This window comes from Balearica regulorum, chromosome 8, assembly GCF_011004875.1.
Source record: "Balearica regulorum gibbericeps isolate bBalReg1 chromosome 8, bBalReg1.pri, whole genome shotgun sequence".
NCBI lineage: Eukaryota > Metazoa > Chordata > Aves > Gruiformes > Gruidae > Balearica > Balearica regulorum.
In genome coordinates, this window is record NC_046191.1 from 32,484,310 (window position 1) to 32,509,340 (window position 25,031).

The 25,031-nt window shown below is 44.4% G+C and overlaps 1 protein-coding gene across 3 annotated transcripts in view; it reads left to right on the forward strand.

Moving 5' to 3' along the window:
• The window catches only part of C8H1orf21 (chromosome 8 C1orf21 homolog), a 119,385-nt gene that overhangs the window by 31,236 nt on the left and 63,118 nt on the right, over positions 1–25,031 (forward strand). For all 3 annotated transcript variants that reach the window (XM_075760537.1, XM_075760538.1, XM_075760539.1), the window contains one exon: positions 18,993–19,198. In XM_075760537.1, coding sequence (XP_075616652.1) covers positions 19,105–19,198 — 94 coding nt within the window. In that variant the 5' untranslated portion in view covers positions 18,993–19,104. The remainder of the gene's footprint in view (positions 1–18,992; positions 19,199–25,031) is intronic.

Genomic DNA, 25,031 nt, shown 5'->3' on the forward strand with positions numbered 1-25,031 from the left:
AAAGATATATCTCATCTTGCAATACAAATCAATACTAATGAATCTTTTTGCTGTTTTGATTTAGTGTTTTCTTTATTTTTTTAAATTCAGTATGTAGAACTTTCTATGGTAAATAATGAAATGAAAGCAAGAAATAAAATACGGCAGTGCTGACGTACCTTTACGTGTTATTTTCTGTCATGTTTTTGCAGGGTTTTGTTTGCCGAATCCCAACGATAGGCTGTCATTGAGCTGTCTGCGGTAAAGCTCAGGCCACAGTTGCCCGTTATTCCTTCTAATCTGTGTTACCTTGTGCTTGTCAAGATAAGTTTATTCCACTCTCGGGCAGCTTAATTCTGCAGTTTTCTCTAGTCCTGATTAATTTGAACAGTTCAGTGCCACCCATCACGTATAGCTCTTTTCTGGAGATGTGGTTTAGCCCCCTGAAGAATGCTGAAGTGGGGTTTTGCTTTGGGTGTTCGTTTGGGTTTTTTTCCGGTATTAAAGTTTATTACTACGTGATGGGAGGGGAATTAATGAGGACTAGAGGAAGGCAGGCAGGCTGTAGGACCACTCAGCTCTCCTGAGTTAGGCTTTTGCTCCGGAGTGTTCCTGGAGGAGTCGTTTCCTTGTGCTGACGTTCAAGGAAGCCTGTCAAGGGTAAACAAAGAGGAAGTCAAGCAAATCCACCAAGAGGCCCCCGTGGATGAACAAGGAGCTCCTCAGCAAAGTCAAACAAAAAAAGGAAGCCCACAGAGGGTGGAAGCAAGGGCAGGCAGCCTGGGAGGAATACAGCGAAACTGTCCGAGCAGCCAGGGAGCAGGTTAGGAAAGCCAGAGCCCTGATAGAAATTAGTCTGGCCAGGGATGTCAAGGACAACAAGAAAAGCTTCTATAGGTATGTTAGTGAGAAAAGGAGGATGAGGGAAAACGTGGGTCCCCTCCGGAATGAAACGGGTGACCTGGTTACCCAGGATATGGAGAAGGCTGAGGTACTCAATGACTTCTTTGCCTCAGTCTTCACTGGCAAATGCTTGAGCCACACTGCCCAGGCCACAGAAGGCAGAGACTGGGAGAATGCAGAACCTCCCACTGTAGGAGAAGATCAGGTTTGAGAACATCTAAGGAACCTGAAGGTGCACAAGTCCGTGGGACCTGATGAGTTGGGGTAATGGGTTTAAGCTGAAGGAGGGTCAATTTAGATGAGATGTTAGAAAGAAATCCTTCCCTGTTAGAGTGGTGAGGCCCTGGCACAGGTTGCCCACAGAGGTTGTGGAGGCCCCATCCCTGGCAGTGTTCAAGGCCAGGTTGGATGGGGCTTTGGGCAGCCTGGGCTAGTGGAGGGTGTCCCTGCCCATGGCAGAGGAGTTGGGACTGGATGGGCTGTGAGGTCCCTTCCAACCCAAACCAGTCTGTGATTCTGTGATTCTATAAACGTGTCCCTTTGTCAAGATGTCCTTCTTCTCTTCCCTGCCTCTTCTCTTCCCTGTGGCAGACCAGTTAACTTTCTAAGGCTCCTTGCAAGCCACTTGCCCTGGAAGTTCTGCAGTAAAGTCCCTCCAAGATGCTGTCACTGGCTTTTAAATGTTCAAATAACAGTGACGTTTTCTTCATCCAAAGAAACTGAGCACATGGACTTCCATGACTGAAGCTAGGTTAAAATTGTTTGATATAACGTGTTTCTCAAGTTGTTTTCAAACACTGTCATTAGTTCTGATTTCAAACAACTTGTAAGGCTGATCAATCTGTAATTTTCGAGATTGTACCAGAGCGTTTCCCACTCCTCCTCCTAGGTGGCTCGGATGGAAAATGGAATATTTTTCCTTTGTAAATTTTGAGTAAATCAAACATTTCGTGTTCTTGCAAACTGGGGAGTAGAAAAATGTCACGGGCGAGCTCCGCACCTCAAACACTGCCTGTAATATACCCATTAGCTACCAGCTGCGCAGCGGGTGGGAAGCGATCGGGGCAATATATTTATTTTACGTATTCAGTTTGACTTGCTAAAATAAACAGAATTTGTTTCTGCTGAAAGTGAGGTTCCTGCCTGCAATCTGCTCGCCTGTTTTGGAGCCCCTTGTTTTGATTCCCAGATGTGCCATCCCACGTCATTGGTATTCTGCGAGGGTGTGTGGCCGCTCGCAGGGAGCGAGATCCTTGGGGCTCGGGCTGGCTTTTCACTCACAAACCACTGAGGAAAGCCGAGTGCCATGGTGAAAATACAACAGCGGTGGATTTTATCATGTAAAAATCAGATTACCTGCTCCCGTTCTTCTGAAAAAGTCTGCTGTGCTCTGAAATACCAGGCCTGGTTCTTATTTGTATATAAGAGATCCGTTAATGTCCTTCTCTGAGTCTGTACTTTAGCTTACATAAAATCAGATCCTTTTTTTTTTTTAATCTAATAAGGCACTTAAGCAATCTTAAACGAAGATTAATGTTCCATTACACTTTTATCAGGTATGTTATAGGCTGAAATGCACTAGTCACATGCAGATTGATCTTCTGTGTCAAATAATAGCAAAAAAAAAATATTTTTTTTTTTTAAGCCAGTAGATCTACGGAAACGCTTGTTTGCATCAAGTAACTCCCTTGTTTTATTGAGTCTCTCTTTGGGGATCTGTGCATGCCGGGGAAGTGGGTTGCCCAGAGTAAAGCCATGGAGCCGTTGGTAAGCCTGGCTTTAAACTCCGAGCTATGTGAGCATCCACATCATTCCTCCCGTCACATTTGAGCTTAACATTATCATTTGTCCTTTGAATTCAGAGGCCTGTAGAAGATCTTTTTATTGCCTAAAAAGAGGCAAAATCAAGCTGATAGGGTTACAGCTTCCGTTCCAGCTGGTACCGTCTGTGTGTGCCGGCTGGCAAACGCCCGAGGAATTGCCGTTCCTGGCTTTGCATCTTGGCTGTATTTAAAGATTGATCTCTGGTGCTTTCTCAGAAACTCTCTTTTTGGGATGTTTGGGGGGAGTTTTTGGCATTTGGGTAATGAAATGCAAGTGGGTGCTTTATGTGACTTTGATATAAGAGCTTGAAGGTGATCAAGGCTTCTTTCCCCAGGTTTTTGCTGCTTTCTGTTATTGCTTCATTGGGGAGCTGTTGATACCTGTTAATTTTGCCCCGCATCCGTGGCTGGCACAGGCTGACTTAGCCCTACAACAGTCATCCAAGCGATGTCATTCACGTCAGCTGAGGACCTTGTAGAAAATGAAGTTTCCGTTTAATTCCTTCGCCCTTAAACTTTGAATTTCTTTCGCCCAACCGGGCTGTCGGAATAGGGGAGTTGCTAAGCAACTTCTTCCCTTCTTCCCTTCCTGCCATGGCATTTCTCTCCTCCCCTGGTGTTCTGGGGGACTTGAGGGGGTCTCTGCAGTCCCAGCAAGCAGTCAATAATTCTCAATCTCACTGCGAGGAGGCGGGATGGCGTTGGTAAGACAAAGCTGATTTCACCTAATTCCTTATCAAAATTGCTTCTTGGGTTCCTCGGGAGCTCCTGCGGCAGGGCTCAAACCAAGCCTTCCTCGCTCTGCCTCCGCTTAAAGTCCTACAGCTTTTGCTCTCTGCACGGCAGCGTTGTAGGGACTCGGCGTATTGCAAAACCCCTTCCAGGGTGGCGATGGCAGCGTCGTAAAGTGAGGGAGCGTGAAGTTATGGCAAGCTGTTAATCAGAAAGGAAAGTGAAGTGATTCTAGGCAGAATGTTCTGATTTTATTTTATTTTTTTCATTTTTGGTTTTAAGCTTTGCAGCGTATTTGGTAAACCTAAGCAGTTAGACTTTGCTTCTCTTTTAGCAAAGGGAATTTAAAAAAAAAAAGAAAAGAAGGAAAAAAAAAAAAAGAAGGAAAAAAAAAAAGAAGACATGGCAATTTTTAGTTTTTATTTCAATATATTTTAAAACTTGTTGTTCTTCCAAGGAGGTGACGGTTACTAAGAGGATTCTCCATGTTGGTGCTAGTGCTTTATCACACCGGTGTAGGAGAAGGTGCAGCTGTGAAGGCCTTTGCTCGCAGAACGGCTCTTCTCTCCGCGTCGTTCTGCACAAAGCCTTGACGAACCACAAATGCCGTCTCTGTCCTTGTTCTTTTTAGCTTCAAGCTCTCGCATCGATGTTCTGGATTTGGTCTTCGGAGTTTCGAAGATCTGAACTTCACCTTGATGAATTATGGTTTATTTATGAGCACTGACATATGTATTAAATGATTCACTGTAGATGACAAAACAGTGGCTATTCGTCATGTAATTTTTTAATTATAAAAAATGCGATCGAAGAGGGATGAGGTAAAGCGAGAAGAATCCTGTTATTAGCTTCTGGGGTTGATGCTTTTCCGCTGTCTCTAGCCTAGTGACGTTTTCTGCAGTGGGATGCAGGCACCTTTAAATAGTCTGTTTAAAATATAATTGGTAAGTGCTCGGCTACAGTCCCGTAATTCAGTTGCGCAGAATTTGCATATAACATGGGGATGGAAAAATACAGTAACACTGGTGATTTGGTGCATGTCGCTCTGGAGGCTGATTTTCATGAGGCTGTGTTTATCAGTCGCCTGGCAATGTATGATTTACAGGTGCTATAAATGCCACCGGCGTTCGCAGTTATGTCGGTTCGAGTTCTGGGGAACTAGACGTGGTGATACGGTTTTTCTTATGAATGACATCGAACCAAGTTCAAGTTACAGGCTCCTTGCTCAACCGTGACCAGCCGCGTTCGTGGGCTTGGGAGGGAGGTGCACGATCTCTGCAGGACCTTGTGCACCACTGGTTTATACTTGGGGCAATAGAGCTGTTTAAAAGCTGGGTTTGTGTGGTGCAATCACATAGTTTAACAACAACAACAAGTGTTATTGTGTTATTTTTCTACCATTGCAAAATGGAAAGCCAAGATTAGAGAGCTGGATGGTACTTGTGTGTGTTATTTAAAATTTTTCTTGGCGCTGCCTTACTTTAAAAAAAAACCCACAAAACAAAACCCAAAACAGAACAAAACAAGAAACCCCAAACAAACAAGGAAGGAAAAAAGGCAAAAAAAAAGAGGGAGGGTTGTGGCAGAGCAGAGCCAGGTGAGCTGTATGTCTGGGACCAGGTCTCTTGCAAAGGGCTGAGCAACTGTGCTCTGCTTGCCGAGCGGGGGCAAAGCGTTTGCTTTCTTGGGATTTGAGGAAATTGTGGGTAAGTTTTCTGTCTGTCCCTCAGGCTGAAGGATTTTTCATAGTCACTGGAAACCAGATGTAGTGTTTCAGGTCGGTGGCTGGCTTACTGTCAGCTCTGCACCCCAGCAAGGGAACTTCTGCGGGTGCTTCGCTCTGCCCTGCTTTGCTCTGATGGGAATGGTTTTGAGTCTTTTAAGCTTCTGGTAAACTCTAAAGTTGAGTGTTAGCTTTTGGAGAAGTACTACAGTTAGCAGTAGTTTGACTCCCCCATTTTCCTTTTTTTCTTTTCTTTCTTTCTTTCTTCTTAATAGAAAATTAAATGTGGTTTTTTTTATTTAGTCTCAGTATTGCTTTCCTAACATAATAAAATCACATCCAAGAGAGCCTGCCTGCTGTTAGAGTTCGTAAACTTATTTCTTTTTCTAATTTTAAAAAGAAATCCTTCTCACACTTGAAGCTAAAAGCGGGAGAGGAAGGCTATAAAGATATTGCAGAATTTACTCTCAGGAAAGCAGCTGCTATTTTCATGTGCAAAAAGCTAAATGTGGGAGTAACGGGGCCGAGGAGCTTAACATTGTACAGCTGTTGGTTGGCTGCCTTTTCGCTTTGGCTGCAGCTGCGTTGAAGTTTCACTGTCGCAGGGAATCGCGGACCCTGGAATGGTCCTGCTGGACCTGACCCGGCTGGGCACGCTGAACCTGCAGAGCTGGAGATGGAGACGATTCGACCCAATGAATTCTTGTAATTAAACTTTGCTGGACACGAGGAGGGAAATAAGAACAAAATAAAGAAGGAACAAAGATATAAATGAAATTTAACTAACATTACATTACTTCTCAAAGTAATAAATGTGTCAGGGATAAAGGCTTTGAGATACGTCCCTGAGGAAGGTGATGCAGCCATATGACATCCTCGTAGAGAGGTTATCAAAAACCCCCAAGCGATGCTATGCTGTTGAAATGTGACGTTTTTCATGTATTTTCTGCACAAATACCAGCAGTAGGTCAAACTATTTTAAGTTTGAAGGCTGCTGAGATGGCTTCAGCAATTCTTTGTGGCTCTGTGGGTAGTATGGAGACGTGTGTGTGGTTCCTTGGCCCCTTATGCTAATAACTAAGGCCCTGAAGGTCTTAGTGCAGTGGACATCGAATTTGAAAAGGAACAATATTTGAGCATTTGAATGATGAAGTAATTGTAAGGAGAGGTTGTTGTGGGCAGAGGGAAAAGGAGTCGAAATAGCTCCGGGGGGCCACCTCAATCTATCTGCAGGAGAAGGGAGATCTGCTCAGAGTGTAGCAGTAGAAATTGGAAAGTACTTTTGAATTAGGATTGTCCTTCTGGTCTCAAGAGGATGAAAACGGTGCAGTGGGTGAAATTTCCACGTCTGCAGATGTTGTCCCCGGCCCTTGGACACGAATGAGAGGCCCAGCGTGGACCAGTGGAGAGCTAGCCTGGGCAACGCATTCGCATCTTCGGAGCCGTTGCCTGCTCAGCCTCTTCGCAAAGTCAGCCAAATAGCATATGTGCTCACGTCCTTCTTGCTTTTCTAAGTCTTCTCAATCTTTTGTAAGCCATATTTCTGTTTTCTTCGGGGGACCGTATTATTTTATTCCACTCTTGGGAATCAAACAGCGTTGCATTAACTTTTCTTCCAATCAGTTTCTCTTCCTGAGTGAGCATCTGTAGAGCTTTAGCAATTTTGGATGTCTGCACTGGCATATTTTGGTATGGGTTATCCACAAGAGTTATAATCCTGTAGCCATTTGTATTGTTCTGGCAGCACAATTCTTTAAAAAAAATCCTATTATGTGGCAATTCCTACTGATTGTATTCACTGGTACTTGGAAGCTTTTTCAGTTATTTATTACACATTTCTTCTCTGCTCCTACAGTTCACCAGAATGTATTATTTTTTTCCCTGCTCTGTATGGGTTTCTCTCCTTGCTTTGACTCCTGTGAGGCTGTAATGTTTTCAGCTGTTCTCCTCCCCTCCTTCTATTCATGTATCGGTTTGGCGGAAAAATCACAGCAAGAGCTCAACTGCATGCCTGGGTGGCTGAGGGGGCATGGAGCACTTCATTTGCCGTTTTCTTTCAGGGTTATTTCCTCTAGCTTGTTCGTGCTCAGTTATACGCCTTTCACAACTACAGGACCTCCAGCCAGCAATTCATCTCCCTGACTTTGGAAACTTCACGGTCCCGTGGCTAGACTGATGTATGACCCGCTGCTCCTCCCTAGATGAGTTGTGATCCATGTGCTGCATGGAAGGAGTCCTTTTCTGGATGGGTCCTGGTCCTTGAGTCAGTTCCAGTTTCAGGTTTTGGTGGTGAACAGCACGAATTAGTTCATAATCTTCATGGTTCCTCAAGAGAGGTGAAGGCACATGTACGCTTTGCAAAGACAACTTAATATTGTTTAATGCCTTCTGCAATCACAGAGTCCGTGCCGTGCACGCAGGAGTCACTGGCGTGGCATTCGCATGCGTTGGTGCTTCACTAAAGATCTGCTGACTTGGAGAGTCACAACACTTGATTGCAAAAGTGGTTTCAAACCAGCTTTGGATGAACTGGGTGAATCCAGTTGCACCCATCCTGCTTGGGTGTGTTTTGGGACAGCAGCTGGATCGGTCACTCGTAACTTTTGATTGAATCAACTGCAAATAGCTTTGAATTCAACCCAAACAAACCACCTGCAAAGAGGAGTCAGGGCACAGACTGACGTGACCGTGCTGTCCTGGGAAGCTGGAGTGGCAGAAGTTCTGCTCGCACTCCTGGGATCGAGCATCCCTTAAAGAGAGGACATACAGGCAGCTGGGAGCAGTAACCTCTGCAGGCATCAACCATGAACTCTTCTGGCTGACCTTTGTGTTGAAGCAGATAACAAATGCTCTGATGGTGGATCAGCACAGGGCAAACCGAGAGGTGATGATACGGAAACGATGCTCAGTAGCGAGCAGCTGGTGGGTAGTAGCACCCAAACCGTGACGCACCTTTGCAAAAGGATGCTGTGTCCTTGACCTAACTGCTCTTCGCTTCAGGTCTGCAGGGATTTTGCTGAGCTGGTGTTCATGGGAGAGGTGTAAATGTTGAAGGAGTGGTTCTTAAACCTCTTTCTGTACCAAAAATGGCTCCATAGTTATCCTGCATAGTGTTCAGATTAAGTAAATTCAGGTGTTATCCAAAGAATGCTTACACCGCAAATGGAAAGCTGTGCATGACATTTTTCCCCCTAAAATTACTAATTTCAAAGATTTATATTCCTTTATACACAACTGGTTTTAAACACTGTTTATTTGAGTTCAGACAGATCCCTAAACTGTGGGTCAAAGCACAGGAGCGCCGTACGGCTATACGGGACGCCAAATAGGAGCCAGCTGCCTGTGCACGGACAATGAACACGGTCACTTTTGGGGGAACGTAACATTAGACTAAAGTACAGGGGCAGGATGCTAACAGCCTGAGTAAGAAGTAAGTAATTTAAGGAAGATAGAAGGTGGGGTTTATGTTTTTAATCCTGATGGGGTACGTTGCTGCCTTGACTGCTCCTTGTTGTGAACCAGGGAGTTCAAGCACCCCGTCAGCATCGTCACTGGGAGGAGAGATCTGCAGCATTCCCTGCTCCTGTGCTGCAGACCCGGCTCTGGGCTTGTTGGCTGAAAATATTTCAGTTGTTTTTTGGCTAGTCTACTGTTCATTTATTTATATCATACTCTGGAATGTGGTTTAGATCTTATTTTTTGAGTATGCTGGCTTGGTTATCCACTTTTCCATTCACCATCTCACTGTTGAAAGAAAAACTCTCCATTACTTGCTCTGTCAGCGCTAATGAAGAGTATGAAAATATAACTTATGATGTTCTAAGACTTTTTTTTAATTAAAAAAAAAAAAAAAGCCCCTACCCAAAGTTGCGACTCGGGTAAGCTCCTAAACCTGTGCTGAGTGAATGGAGCAAGGAAATGTTTTTTTACAAGCGCTGAGCCTCCAGTGGGGATGGGATGTCCGGAAGCACCCGTGCTGGATGGGGAGACGTAATCAAAGAAGGGGATGGATCACACCAGGTTTTACAGGAGCGGTGACACATTGCTTTTCCTCCCCATAGCCCAGCTCCGCTCTCACCTGTGTTTTTTCAGCTGCCTGTTCTTGGCCAGAGGTTTCTGAAGCTCTCCTGCTCCTGAGCACAGCCTGCTTTCTCAGCTGCCCTCCCAGCTCAGGTTTCCAGGGGCTAACCTGGGTGATAGGGTGCGATATCAGATAGGATATCACGTAGAGCTCTCAGATCAAACCATGCTAATGCAAACATTCGGGAACTGTGGCCTTCAGCACCAAAAATCCTGTTTTCTCCTCCTTGATCCTGAGGAGTAACCCTGCTAAGCAGGGGGGAGCAGTCGGCAGTGTAATTTTGGGAACGCAGGTTGCGGTGTGCATCCCTTTCGCTCCTACTTGTGCCATTTACATAGGACATGGTGGGAAATGCCCTGACTGTGTGGAAAAAATCCACAGTAGAAATACTGAACCCTGTACAATTATTCACAAAAGCCAGGAGTGAAATGAACCACTTTGTTAGCTTTTATCATTAATTTTAACTGAATGGTTTTTAGCTAGCTTGTAGCTGTGGGTTCAGCCGTGGAGGAGGCAGCCGTGCGTGGGAACGGGTGCCCCTGCTGGGATTACTCCTTGCCGGCCTGGACGAGCCACCTCCCGTGGTTTTGAGCAGCATCTCTGCACTTAACTCTGTCATTTAAGTGTTACCAGGTTAGTGAAGAAAGATTTCTTCTTTCTCTAGCTCATCATCTCCAAAAAAAAGGAGGTCCCTTTAAATTGTTTCATGCTTTAATTACACAGAAACAGCAGAGGTGCATATGGCAAATGCTTCCTTGCTGACACATTAGCAGCAGGTCCCCGGCATCTCACCCCCTTGGCTTCTGCGTAGCTGACTTGTTTTGTTTTAATTTCAACCTAAGTGGCACACAAAGTAGCTCCTGCCACAGCTCTTTGGATGAAAAATGCCTGGGAAGCAACCCGGGGTGGGCAGATCATGGGGTCTGTATTGCTGCAGAGACATCCAGCAGCCCCCCTCCGGCTTGCAGCTGATCCCTTCTTCTTCTGCGGTGATGAATTTGGCCAAACTTGCTGCTTTGCCAAACTTAACCGGGGAGCAAGGAGAGGTCTCCAGGTGAATGCTGGAAGCGCTCAGTGTAACGGAAGAGCATATGTTCAAGGCAGGTAATACACAGAGCAGGCTAGAAGGACCAAAAGGCTTTTCCCAAGGTGAAGGGAGATAACCCCATGCTGCTATGGGGCACCATGTTTGGAGGCGATCGTTTTGGGGGATAGATGAATTGTTGCTGTATTTGTGGCCGTTGTTCATTGATGCAGCTGGAGGTGGGGGGAGCTGATAGGGTCTGTCACTTCGTTTGTGTATATTTTTAAGGGTTTTCTAGGGAACATCCAGTCAACTGATAGGAGGCTTTTTATTGTAGAGCTGTTAGGATAAATCAGTGGGTCTAAAGGGGGATGAGACCCTGAAAATGTACTGATAACTGCATTAGGAATCCTTGCGCTTAAAAAAAAACCTGCACGCAAGTCCACGGGAACTATTTTTTTCACTTTGTCTGAAACAAGACTGCACAGAAGTATCAAAGTTGCCGTTACCCATTAGTGGAAAGATTTGTCTGATGATGGACTTGAGGAGGTGCTTCAGCACAGATGAATGTTTGCCAGCTGGTTTGGAAGGACTTCACGTGACCTGTGCATTGCTGTGTACCTCAGGTGCTCGATACTCAGTGCTTACATCAAAACTCTCCCCTCATTGACTGGTTAACACACTGAGATGTGTCCAGATCTCTCTGTCTAGGAAACCCTGCATCTTCCACAACCTCCAAAATCAACCTCGTAGGCCAACTGGTTGCTTTTGGGTTGTGCAAGTTGGATTGGCAATTTTTATTTAGTTTTGGGTTGTTCCGGCCATCGGCGCACTGGTTATTTGTAGGTATGGTGAACAGTTGAAATAGATGTGGGGATTCAGTGGGCTGGGTCATAGGGGACTAAATCATCAGCCGCCTCCCCTCAGTGCCAGCACTTCGTCTTTTACAGACCAGTCTTGTTGCAATACACCCCGCCCCAGTCTTCCTCTCCACGATGGGGTGGTTTCTGTGCCTCCTCATTACATCTGCGGGTGGTAGGTCAACCATGCTCCTCTTCCCCTCCTTCCCAGCAGAGCCAGGTGGCACAGCACCGATGCTTTCAGTGCTCTTTCAGTCTTAGGTCTCAAAGGAGTTTTGCTGTAACAGGAGGTGCTGCGCCTCGGCGTTGGAGAGGAAGAATTCATCTCTGCTTTTTCACCATCACTTTGTCCTGTCACCACCACCACCTTGGGTGCACGGCACTGAGGTGAGATGGGCTGAAGAGCAAGGATGGAGACTCCTGCATGCACCCCAGCTCTCTGGGAGTCTACAGGGGAGGAAAAGGATCTGCTGTGCCAGATTTGTGATAAGATGATGCAGAAGGTGCTTTTACTGAGTTTTGAAAGATGCCCATCATCACCACATGGACTGGAGAGGTTGCATCTCGCACAGCTGGAAACATCTAGCAGACCCATCTCTGTGTGATGATTTCCACCATCATGGTGGCACACAAGAGAGACTAAGTAGTAGTTTGGGAAGGAAATAAAGGTCTGGAAGAACAAAAAATAAAGATTAGACCTCCAAGTCTAAAAAGTCCAAGTCTCATTCCACCAATGTGTGGTATTAGATACTTGATGCTTTTACTATTGATATACAGAAGCATGTGCTTCGCATTTTTAGGAGAGACTTGTTGAGCCACTGTTTTTTTGGGGAAAGAGGCAGTCCTAAAAAGAATTCAGCTCTAGGCCAGAGTCAATGTTTACATCTGGAGGGGCACCCCCCCATCACTGGTGGGAAGAGGGCAGGGCGAGTTGAGGAGGGCAAAGCTGCTTTTTCACAGCGTGGTAATTATCTCAAGGTCTTCCTCCAAAGCAAATGGCGTGGTTACAGCTACTGCATCATTGTATTTTAATCTAATTCTAAATGATGGGGTTGATTGGTGAGGTGTAGTGGGTTGCTTTGCTTTACTAAAAATAATTTAAAGATGCAAGGGGAGTGAGTTCTCAAAAGGGAGATGATGCTCAGACCTGTACAAAACATTGTATAAATCACTGCGCCTGTACCTCAGGGCCTTCTACTGTGTCATGCTCAGGAAACCATATCTTGCTCTTAAACCGTGAAGACAGAAATAAAATTAAATAGAGCTTATTGTTGGTTTTCTTTATACTTTAGAGGTGCTTGAGCACCCTACCTGTTACGGGAAGTGCAGGAGATTATGCTTAGATATACAGGAAAGGAGAACTGAACCTGGGGGTTCTGTAGTCCTGTCTGGTACCTCCCATCACGCCAGCGTGCCCGGCTGGGCTGCCATCACCAGCACTAGCAAATAAATCACAAAACAATCTATCTTCCATGAAATTTGAGTTTTAGGAAGTGACCTCAAGCCACCTAAAGACAGTGAAAGGGTCTCGTTGCCTTTAATCAGGTCCCTCAAGCTGGTTTCTCTTGGGTTTTCAATCATCTCGCGCTGACTCTGACCCAAAAGAGAAGTATTGAGTAACGGGCGGAGATGCTGTCGTGACCCACCAGCTCTGAAACTGGCCCTGAAACGTGTTCGATAGCAAACGCACATCTGCACGTTGGTTTTGTGTTGTGGAAACCTCTGTTGGGATTCTGTAATGTCCTTGTAACAGCTACAGTGAACCCTTGTATAGAAGCAGGAAAAATTTAAGGTGTTCTCAGCTTGTTGTCATGTAATCTTGTTTTTAATGAAAAGTGCTTGGCTTTCCTGTAAAAGGAGTATAGAATAAATGTCCTGACGCTTTGGAAATTTTGGTTGAGTAGCACCACCTACTATGGTAAAGAGACGCTGTGGCACTGCTACTGGTTTTGAAATAAGTGATCGGAAGATTTTGCTTTTTCACCAGAAACATACCACCTCTAGTGCCTTTTTCCTTTGTGTGCAAGGAGAGCAACCCGACGGTATTGCCAACCCATGCTCTTGTAAAGTGTCGTCTGTCTTCAATATTTTTGTCTATTAGTTCTTCTAGAAAGAGGGGGAGGGGGGGAAGATGCTAGAACTGCATTCTGTAATGGTGGTGGTTATCTTCCTATCACCACTCCTAAAGTATTTGAGGTTTTAAAAAAAACCAAAAACAAACAAAAAACCCCCCCCAACCAAAAAACTCCAAACCAGAATAAAATTTAATTAATTTTCTTTGGAAACAGCAAAACTGGTAGGTCCTGTGACTGACGTACCTTGCTTCTGAGTTGCTGGGTTTTTTACGCTGGTGTTACTTTAATTCCACGCTGGGTGAATGAAGAGGAAGATTACAATGCGATTCCCCTTCTCTTCCTTGCTGGTATTTTACAAATCTCCCAGGACTCATGGGTGCAGTTTCTCCTGAGCAAGGAGAAAATGCTCCCTAGAAGTATGGTGTTGCCGTTGAGAGCTATTCTATTTGGAAATCACTCGTTGCTTTAATACATCAAAAAACATGCAGTGGGTCAGCAGAAATGCTGATTGCAAAGAAAAGAAAAGAAGAGGCTAATTTTGCTGATAAAAAAAGGTAAGAGAAGCCTCAGTGGGGCAAAACCTGTCCTGTAATAGAATGAATAACCTGATGATATGAATTAGTGACATTAATTCAAACCAGGCCCTCCCTGCTGGGGAAAAAACTAGGTAGATGAGCTTCTGTGGTTTTTCCATCAAGTCTTTTTAGCTGTCAAATTGCAGTATTCTTGTTTGCTCTTTGAAAAGTGAAGGCTTAAAATATGATTTCTGCCGAGCACGGCTTCCTGAGAGAGGATACATGCAAATGGCAGTTCCACCATCCGACTGGGTAACTGGGCTGCTTTCGTATGTCAGTGGTATTTTTAGTGCAGCTTGAGTAAAATGCTGTAAACCCGTGGCGTGCTTTCTCTGCGTTTCCTTGTGCGGTATTGATTTTATCACACCGCGCTCATTCCTTTCCCTCTCAGTAAGATTACTGCTGCGTTCACCCAGCTGGCCGGAACGGCGTGTTTCCAATAGGATGCTGAAATGCCGTAATAAACACCGAAATTTTGCAAACGGTTGATAGAAGGAGAGAAAATGCTGAATTTAATGGCCGTTAGTATCAACAGGCGGAAAGGAGCGTCTTCTGCCTGTGGGCTCAAAGGAACAGAGCATCACCTCTCACTTCGACTTCCCCCCCCCCCCCCCCCCCCCCCCACTTTCTGCCACTGCAAGGTATTTCTCCAGCATGTTTGCAGCTCTGGTTCTGCTGTAACCTTGCCCTGTTCATTTAGCAAGTCAGTGGGTTAATTTTCAATATAACAGGCCTATTTCTTGTAGGAAATAAGTGTAATTAATGGCGTTAAGTTAAATCCTTGGGTTCTGCCTGGACTAGGTTGTATTATAGGAAAAGCCAGTGTGGTTTTTCTTTGTAGGTTAGGGTTTTTTTATGGTTCCATGAAGCTCGTTGCTTTGATCTCTTGAGCTTTGTGAAATTTTAACCTGATTTCCTGTGTGGTCAACACGGAAGGAGACTTTTAGATGAATCTGCAGCCTGAAGAAGGTGAAAGATTGGTTATCTCAATGTAATAAAGATGAAAACAAATACACCTGTGGTAACAAAAGAAATAACATCCATTTGTTGTAAAACACTGGAGAGCCTCCATTCACTATTCAGTGTTTGGGTTTTGGCTGTGGAAGCAAAATGTGTTTTGTCAAGGATGCAGCCTTGGATGCGACCGTCAGATAGAAGGGCTGAGGGGATGACGGGTGGATTAATGAAGTGTTGAAAGAGCCGGTAAAAGAAGCAGCACAACGTAGATACACCTCAAAAAAATGAAACAGGAATTGCTGAAGGTTTCCAACAGCAATCTTTATGCTAAGAATTGAGCTCCCCTTTTTTTTTAGCTCAGAAGAAACTCGGGGTGCGAAGTACAGCATCTGAGAGCGTCTATAGTCTTCTCTCGACCCGCGCGTAAGATGTTAATTTTCAACCTGCCGCATTTAATTTGGGGGTGGTGTAGACACTTTTGATCTGCCCGAGAGATTTTTCTCACTAGTGTTTTACAGATTGGAGCTTGTAAATTGCCTCTCAAATCTTGATAATTAATGATGGTGGGTGGTGAACATGAGCTGCAAATGGTTTGAGGTTTTCTTCTTCCTTTTATTTTTGGCTTCTAAAAATCAGTATGCCCCCAAAATGCTCAGGAAGACAAAAGGGAAAATTACATTTGTGGAAAAGTGGGGGAGGAGGCGGAACGGATGCGTTATTCTGCTGCCATTCAAAGTACTGTGTTTCGCATCCTCAGAACCCTCTGCAGCATCCCACCGAGCGAGGACCAGCACCTCGTTTCTGAGCGATACCCAAACCTCGTCGCTGTGGGCTTCGGTACTCGGGCGAGAGAGGTTTCCCTGAGGCGAGGGGCAACTGGAGAGCATCACGGTGTTGTGTATCTCGGATTTCATCTCTTGGAAAATTAATGCTGCTTTTCTCTCTCTCTCTCTCTCTTTTTTTTTTTTTTTTTTTAAATTTTGTTTTGTTTTAAATCCTCTGCTAATTCTGGGTTGTGTTAGTTATCCGTGTCGCACTCTCGCTGTTTACAGTAGTCCAAAAAGTGTGCCTGGAAATGTGTGTTGGACTTAACCTCGGAGGTCTCCTTGGAGTAGCTTTCTCAGCCCAATTTATTGGCACCAGGAGAAATTGCCTCCGTAATCCAAGTATTAGTCGTGTAGATTTTTTTCAGGTACTGCTGTGATTACTGTTCTTTAATGTAAACGGTAAAACTCCCAGTTCTTGTATTCCTGTTTGTTTCCTTTAATCACAGCGTGCCTTCGAACGTGACCGTATTTTTAGCGAGGTTGGTGTGTGCTCCCAAGATACTGCAGGAGAGATTTGACTGTGGATATTTTTTCCTTCCCTCCCCCAAAGCTTTATCCTTCTGCATTCACCTTCTGCATCAATTTGCTCCCAATTTGCTTCGACAGCTCGCCGGTCCTGGGTGGCGGAACTAATCAACAATACTAATCAACAATTAAGTATTTTGCAATTTGTTTTGCTGCGTGTTGGCTGCATATAAGGCTTCACAAAAAATCCCCTCCCAAAACCCAACCCACTGCTATGTTATGAAATGCATTTGGGTCTTTATTACTAAGCAGCAGTTTCCCGTTTGTAAATGGTCCCTGCTCGAGAGACAGAAAAAGAAGGAGGAAAAATAGTTGAATATGGCAACAGCACAATTCATTCGACAGGTACTGGTGTGAGCGCAGTCCGGCTGTTCTGTGGCAGGTGCTGGGTTTGTGGTGTGCAGTGATACCCGCCACGTACAGCCTGTTAGTGGTCCCACCTACGCTCCTCCTTGGCTTTTCGGGGTTACGTCGGGTCTCCCCTTGTGCTTTGCCCCGTAGCTGGCCACATCCTTTTCCCTGGGATAATGTAACTGGCTATGTTTTAAATCGGAAATCAAAGTTACTGTTTTCAGGCTCCGCTTACCTTGAGGCTCCTGCTTTTGTCTGAAATCTGAAACGGGATCACTGTGAGGAAAACCTTGAGCATTTTTTACCCCCTCATTTCTTTCAGTGGATCTATTAAAAGCTATTGTCTTTAAGCAAATTTGCATCCTCTACAAAAATTAGTCCACATCTAATTTCCAGTCCAGTTAGCACTTCCCCTTCCCAATCTGCTATTTCTCCTCCATCTCTCTCACCCCTGTGTGTCTTGACCTGCCTCCCGAGCGAGCGCAGCGTGGCCGATGCTTGAAATCCTTACGGATCCTTGTTTCCCACCCCAACAGCGAGACGAAGACCTGTTACCTTAACGCAGGCTGTCCTGCTCTTTGGACACACGTGAAGGTGAATTGTCAGCTGCGACCCTCGCTGTGCTGCAAAAACTTAAGAAAAACTAATATAGTTTTCATAAAATGAGTATTTTGGTATTTACGACGCGTGGCGGTGTAATTAGGATGGCCTGCTCTGGATGGTGACTGCTTGGATGTGCACAGAGGGATCTGGATTTTGTTTCTTAGCAGGGCTATAGCTTTGTCTATACATCTGACAAGCAGATAGATTAAAACGGTTTGAAGAATAGCCTTGGTGATTGCTTGAGGAAGCAGAAAGCTACCCTAGCTTTAATACTGTCTTTTGCTGCAAAACCTAGGTTTTCTTTAAAAAAAAAATAAATTATGTAATGATACAGGGTTAAGAAATAGCTCTAGGGGGTCTGCTTGTTCCCTTCCGCTACCAGCATGAATGCCTGGTTTAAAATCCTACGGTTTTGGGTGAGTAGCTAGCTGCGGCTAAGGGAGAAGAGGGATGGGGTAATTAGAAATTTATGCTCAAGCGTGTAGGTATAGGAGGAAGGAAAAAAGGAGAAGGCATGTTGGGACTATACTGAACATAAAGAAAAATGCATGGAGAGGTATGGTTGGAAGGTTTAGCTGTTTAGAATGGGGATGGAGCATATACACGTTGTCCGCTTTGAGTGAAACGCCCGCGTTTAGTGGAGAAGAGCACTTCTCTGTGCAGAGCAGGATGGCCGGTGGAAGGTGGTCTGTGAGTAGATGCGAGAGGTGGTTCTACATCCCCGGCCCTTCCCCCTGCGTGGTAAAAGCTGCCCGTCGGGGAACCTGCGGCTGCAGTGGCAGAAGCGGAATCAGCCCGGCTGGCCACATCCTCCTTTCTGTGACTTTGGGAATGGGCAGGGAAATCCCTCTGAGGGCAGCCGCGGAGCTCCCGGGGACCACGTCCCCATGTGTCACGGTGCTGCCTTGGCACAGGGAGATTGAACCCCAAAGCTTTTCTTTGGGGTTATACGTTGCTGGTGGGATGGATATCGCTGTATCCTAGGTAAGAGCACCCATTTGCTGTTATGGACAAAATTCTTGTGGTCGGCATGGAATAAAATCAGCCACATCCTTTTAAAATAAATGCTGAGAACTAACGAGTTGAGAAACGGTGTCTATGATCTTATGCTACAGCTGAACTAAACAACTCAGCCAGCCGGGGTGGTTCTCAGTTTTCTCTAGCTCTTGTCCTCTTCCAAAAGATTTGGCTGGTGGAAAGGCAAGCCAAGTCGTCTCACCAAACTTTGAAGTTGTTTTTGTTCAAGTGTAGAACCATTTAGTCCTTAAACAGTTAATATTTTAAAATTTTAATTATTTTTGTTATATAAAACATTGCAGCTACAAATTAGTTTTTCCTTCTCCCTTTTATGTGACATCTGGATTGTTCAGGGTGTGTTATTCCATCTTAAAATGAGGATGGTTGCCTTTTTGAGCAGTGGAGGTTTTATGGATCTGGTAGAGTAATGAACACGCAGAAGAAAAGATAATACAGCTGGCTATCGCCTTTCACATCTATTAACATAAGATCTTGAATTGATGTAGGGGGGTTATTTTGTCTGAACACTTGCAATTAGCAGCTCTTAATCACTAAAACACTTTGTAAGAAATCTGGCTTGATGGGTAGATCTGTAAAAGGAGCAGGAGGAGCAGATATTGATGGTTTCTTATCTTCTTTCCAAAAAAAGCTGGGTGGGTGAAACGTAGCTCTGTCTGTGTTGCTTTCTGCAAGCCGCGGATTAAAGAATAGGGCTGGAGGAGACTTTGGGTTCCTGTCCCAAGGGAAGATTGCTCTACCTTTATGATGATCTGCCTGTATCAGATGTTTATTGAATATGGTTTTAACAGTCCAAGACAATGGAGACAGCCTGTGCCCTTGTACTTCCCTTCACAAACGCCATCATTTGTCATCTTGAGGCTCAGCATTTAGAAGTTACCTTTTCTCAATATTTTTCTCTCTCTTTTGCCATCTTTAGGTAGGAGTGTCTTGACGACCACACGGGAAGGTGGATTATTTTTCAAACAATGAGCGTGCGTCTCTAGACATGATTTGTGGTTCGGTCCAGCTGGAGCTGTCTGAATGAAGCTATGGGCTGTGCCTCCGCCAAGCATGTTTCTACTGTTCAAAACGAAGAGGAAACTCAGAAGGGGAAAAACTATCAGAACGGAGATGTGTTTGGTGGTAAGTGTTGCAGGATTTCATCTTTCTCCAACATCAGAAATGTTCAGGAAGGTATATTTGGGAGCCTTAACCTTTCACAAAATATAAAGGGAAATGCATGTTACAATAAATCACAATGATAGTGCAGTTGGCCCCTCCAAGGGACAGTACCATGACAGCTGAAACAGAGGTTGGGGTGAAATCCTTAGTGGAAAATTAACATTCTAAGTGATGTACAGTACTGCACTGTGTTTAACTCTGCGCATCCTGGAGTAGTTCAAAGACAATGAGTTGCACAACCCCTTCATATTTATATATTTATCTCTGTTATGTATTTGTCATTAGGCACCAATATAGTTGACTCATTTCCTAAAAATAAAAATCTCTTCAGTAAGAAAAGTAATTCCTTAATATTATTATCCTCTAAAGCAATAAAATGTTAGTTCTGAAATCCACAGCAAGCAGGGTTGAAGGCATATTGAGACGAGAAATAACCTTCTGGGAGGGATTCAGCGGTACTGGGAAGCTCTGAATGTGGAATGAAAACAGCTTTTATGCTGTATGGGAAGACTGATCTATGATCCAGGTCTTATCAACAGACACTTGTGCATCAGGAAAGATAAAGTGGTATGAGATAAAACGTATAGTCAGCTTCATGATTTCCGCCCCCCCCGCCCCGGATTCTGTTAGTATATGCTAAGTGTTTTTTAGATAATGGTCTAAATAAAAATTCTTTTTTTTTTTTTTTTTTTTAAATGTTAGGGATTATTTGCAAGGCTGTTCAGAAATGAGATTTCTAGATCTGCCCAGATACCTATCTGAAAGTTAAACCAGCTGTAAATAAGCTAACTTGGTTCTGTTATTCTTAAATTGGGTGCATTGCTGCTGCATACTCCAGACTTCTCTGGTAGTTTTTATAGCAGTTGTTTGTGTTAGAAGTGGGAATGACACATCTAGCAGCAAAAAATATCTCCCCTTAATTTCAAAAGCAATGATATTTTACTTTTTCATCCTTTCTGGGGACTAGCTTGCCCCCGACAGTGGATCCCAAAGTAAGAATACCTAGAGGTGTAACCTGAAGAGAAGGTAGCTGCTCAGCAAACTTCAAGCCTAAATGATGGGTTATTTTCCCGTGCGTGCCTGTCACTAACCCGAGAGATGCTGGTTTTGGAATTGTGAGTTCAGTATGTTGCTTTTATTTAAAACAGGCTTTAAGTGCTGTCACGAACAAAAAGCTCTATTAGTTCCTCAAAGGAATTTGAGTTTGTATTTTAGCTGATGTTTAGGGAGGGAGCAATTTTGGCAATATATGTCTCTTCGCCTTTTTTGTTTTGTTGTTTGTTTGTTTAAACTGCATGCTGCGGGCAAAAGATCATAATTTTAATGACAAGAAACCCAGAGTAACTTGTGGAGGCAGAGGATCAGGAAGTCTGAAGGGATTTTAAAGGGCTGTCACTTCGTAGAGCTGGACTGGTGTCAGTGGTACCATTTAGCTATTCTGGGACCCATTTGAGGTCTGTTAAACGTTCCCTATTTTACAGAAACCTATCAATAGCAGAAACACTACCTGCTGTTAACCATTTTCTGGCACGTGCTTTAGTTTAGGTACACAGTTTGTCATTGCTAAAGGTCCCGTTCTGTGACTGAGCCTCTTTTAGCAAAGAGTTGTGACTTAGCGACTTGTTGAATGGTAACCAGACTGAGCACAAAAGCCATGTTTTTCCCTTGCTGCTGAGGGACAGCCTCCAGATCAGGAATTGGGTGTAGGAGAAAGGTGAGCTGCAGTCTACCTGGCTTTACTGCTCTCCTTTTGGGACTTACAGGTGAACAACAGGATGCTTAGATGCCCAGAAGCAGGAAGCCGCTTGCTTCACATGTCCAGTGCCTTGTGTAGTTCCTGAACACAATTTTTCAATATAAAAAAGAGAAGCAAGCAAAATACACCTTAATATCATATTTATTGTCCTTCTTAACAATCTTTTGGACTTGCCAGATGCCTAGAGTTCTTTCATAGGAGACTGAACCCTTCTTCCACATTGGAAATCATAGTGGCGATGCATTGTTCTGTTATGAGTTCGATCTGAAAGCTCAGAGTATTCTTTCTGCCCGCTTCATTTTCAATTAAACTTTCACATTGTTAGTCCCAAATTAATTCCATGTAACATATTCTGCAGAGTAATTCCTTAAGTCATCAAGGAGGAAGTCAGTCAGTGCCGTATCAGAGGGCTGTCATTGTCAACTCCCTGCAAGGAGAGAGCATAGTCGTGCTAGCTTTGAGCAGACGATCTCAGCCACGATGACAAATCTTAGCAGAATAAATTCCCAGAGGTACAGGAGGATCCACAGAGTCGACAAAGGGTAAAAACACTGCAGCACTTCCAGCATGCGTTTCCCCCATCCAGCTCCAGGTGCCAAGAGCTGCCGAATGTTTCCTTGCTTATTGCTGGGAAGGGACAGCAGTGCCTTGCCCAGCCAGCGGCCAAGAGCAGAGTATCTCTGCAGCCTGTTTTGATTGAAAATTAACTGCAGAATGAGTAGGCAGAGCAAGACCAAGGTGAGCAGCAGGGAGATCAGATGGTTCACGAGGAGCAAGAAGGTAATGGAAAGGGAGAGGTGATCGGTAAGAGAAGTAGTTTTGGAGAAGGAGGGAGCAAAGTAAAAGAAACAGAGATGACAGGTGGGGTTGGAAGGTGGCTGATGTAGTGATAGCATCGCTAACATCCTGAGAAAATTAGTATGCATAGATGCTGATGATAATAAATGATGAATGCTTGCAGTGTTCATACCTGGGGACCGGTCTGACATAAAGTGCCTATGCAGGTGTAACAGGTACGAGATTCATAGTTTTAGTAGCCCAGATTGCCTCAGATGTTTCACAAGCGGAAGAAATCCTGAAGGATTTGGAACAGCAGTGACAGAATTAAGGGAAAATACCTCGGTGCTGGTGTACCTTCCCCGGGCAACTGGTGTGATCTGAAAGACATGGCTCACAGTGCCTAACACCTGTGATGAAAGCGGTACTCTTCTTCCTTGAACATCATCCCCAGACAAGTTGCAAGCAGGAGAAGTCAACAGTAAGGATTGTACTTCCGCCTTGCATTTGCATTTAATAGGTCATTTTGAGTGAGGCGAGGTATGAAAATACTTTATTTGGTCCTAGCCAGTTTTGCTCTTACCTTTGCCTTAGGCTGCTGGGTTTTTTGCCATTTAGGGATTTTTTTGTGTGGTTGAAAGCATTAGCCACATAGGTGAAAAGCTTTTCACTTTCCCACCTACCACCTTTTTTTGCACAGATAAGTGCAGTTGTTCATGTGATTTTCCGTGAGCTCCATCTCTGGTGCTTTAGAGCTTCCCTGTTTTGCTCCAGTGCTATAAGTGCAGCTCCACGAGTAGCAAGTGGAGCTACTAAGGAATGAACTAGGTGGTCATCGTTACCATTGCGCTTGGTTTTCAGCTGGGCGATAAGAACTGCCAGTGCCAGTCTACAGACACCGTGGCTACTCTATACCATCTCTGTCGTCATGGTTGAGTAACGATGGAAGTTTCAGAGGGCAGAGAAGAAGGGGGTGAGTCATAGCCTGGGGTATAAGGTTCCCACTTGTAAATGATAGAAAAAAGTTGTAACTGGACTGAGGGTGTTTGCTGTGGGGAGGAGAGAAGACCTGTCTGGTTGTTAAACATGGATTCTTGCTGTGAAAGAGGTCTGCTGTACAGGTAGTGGAGGCAGGGAAACATCCTTAGCTGTGTTAACTGAAGAAGGCATCCAGGTGGTCTCAGAGGTGTATAAACGGTCGTGTCTCCAAGGTTCTCATGTGGGGTAAGGTCACAGCACAGGACTTGATGGGTAAAGGAACGGTGGAAAGGACCTAAGGAATTCCTGTGCAGCTCCGTGCTCTCTGTGCCTTGGGTAACAATTCTCTGTTCACATTGCCGAAGTTGGCAGAAGAGCATCGTTCTGGCATTGCCAGCTTTGACTTCCTTTGCTGTGAACACGCTTCTAGTCCTTCGGCGCTTTTCCCTCTTCAGAGGAGGAGCAGGCGAGGAATCCACGCAGGAGTTACGAGCGCCAGCATGGCAGGGCTTTGCCCTCTGCCTTTTTGTTGTCACTCAGCTTGCATGCCACAAGCCTTGTACTTGCTTTGCAGTCCTCCATCCAAGCCCTCTGGAGGTGGCCTGTCTAGAAGACCACTTAATATTTCCAAAGCTTTCTTCAGGGGTTGTGGTGTTTGTCTTAGGGTTTATCCACCTTGCTTCAGAAGAAAAGGAGATAATTGCCAGGTATACAATGTTTGGATAATTTATTTCTAATCAGGAGTTTTTGCTTGACTATAGATGTCACTTTGAATCCAGAGACCGTTTTCTGAACTGCTCGGAGTGGTGCAGTTCTGCTTTTGTTCTTCCTCGGAGCCTCTAGATGCTTTTTTCTCCTTTCCCCGGTGGGCTTGGTTGAAGCCAAGTCTATTGACTATTTGAGAGAACATCGCTTCTGTGAGGGTGGGCTGGGGTTTTTTTTGACTTTTAAAAGTCACTGCAGGTTAAGATTGTGCTCCAGTGCCTTATTTCCTCCCCAGCTTTTAACCTTCTTTTCAATTGAGCAGACACACTAAGCCAGGTGTTCACTGTGAATTTGAAACTGTAGCGTTTAAAACCGAGAAGCCCACCATGAAACCCATGAATTCTGTAAGAACAAATTCTGATTAACTGAAAACAAACCATAAAAATTTCCATCTTAGCCCAAACTGTAGAAGGCACACTGCATTTTGCTGTAATATGTATTTAAATAATCGAGTTAGCAGGCCTATCAAAGGAGATGTTCTAGAGAAGATTGAATATAATATGATTATTATGTCTTGTTGGTCTCTAATGACTTTAAAATCCCTGTAATAAGGATAGTAATAATAAATCTTCATTTATTCATCATTCCACTTCAAAGCAGATTTCCAGGGCAATATATAAGAACTATAATAATGTAAATACCAATGAAGAACAAAATGCCATGATAGAGCCTTGAGCATTGTTGATTTCAGCATATGTTTTAATAGTATAATGTCTCTTGTAGATTAATTTTATTTGTGCCTTTTTAAAAAAATCATGGGGTGCTCATTTGGGGAGGAGGTTACTGATGTAATTTTTTGTGTAAGAAAATGACTGGTAATGTGATTTCTTGTGGAAAAACCTGCTTTTAGAATCTGTTGATTAATCTGAGAGGCCAGATATTTATATGGAGCTCTTAGATGCTTTCGGAAAGTGAGAGTAAACATGGCAGGTAAGAATCTTCCAGAAAAATGGGAATATCCATGCTGCAATTGCCAGAGAGGATTTCTGTTATTAACAGCAGCTCCAATTGCTAAACCAGTCTAAACAAAGCTGAACGCAAAGCACATTAGGTTATAAACCAGTTTATCTCAGGACAACTGGGAGAATGCAAGAAAAGGAGATCTTTGGCATTGAGGTGTCGTGATGAGATTGAAGACCTGATCGGTGCACGTAGTATCTGATTGCTTCACAAGCTCTGCAGTCATCTTCACAGCTTTCCTGGTTCTGCTGCAGTCACCTTCACAGCCCTCACAAGACCCACCTTGTTTTAGAGATGGACAGCATGGAGGAGATGTGTGAGGGACCTGATCTCAGATCACTTGCAGATGTGCATGCCCTTATCTCTGCTCTCCTCTTCCTCACTTGTTTTTTTCAACACTTTTCTTCCGTGTTGATACTTCTCCCCAAATCTTTGGAAAATGCTGTAGTTCAAAAGCCAAGCAGGAAAGTTGGAGTACTTAACTACGGCAAGTATTGCCCTGTCCTGCGTGGTGGCAGTCGGTCTGCAGTGTCGGGAAAGTCCTCCTTGCAGGGAGGA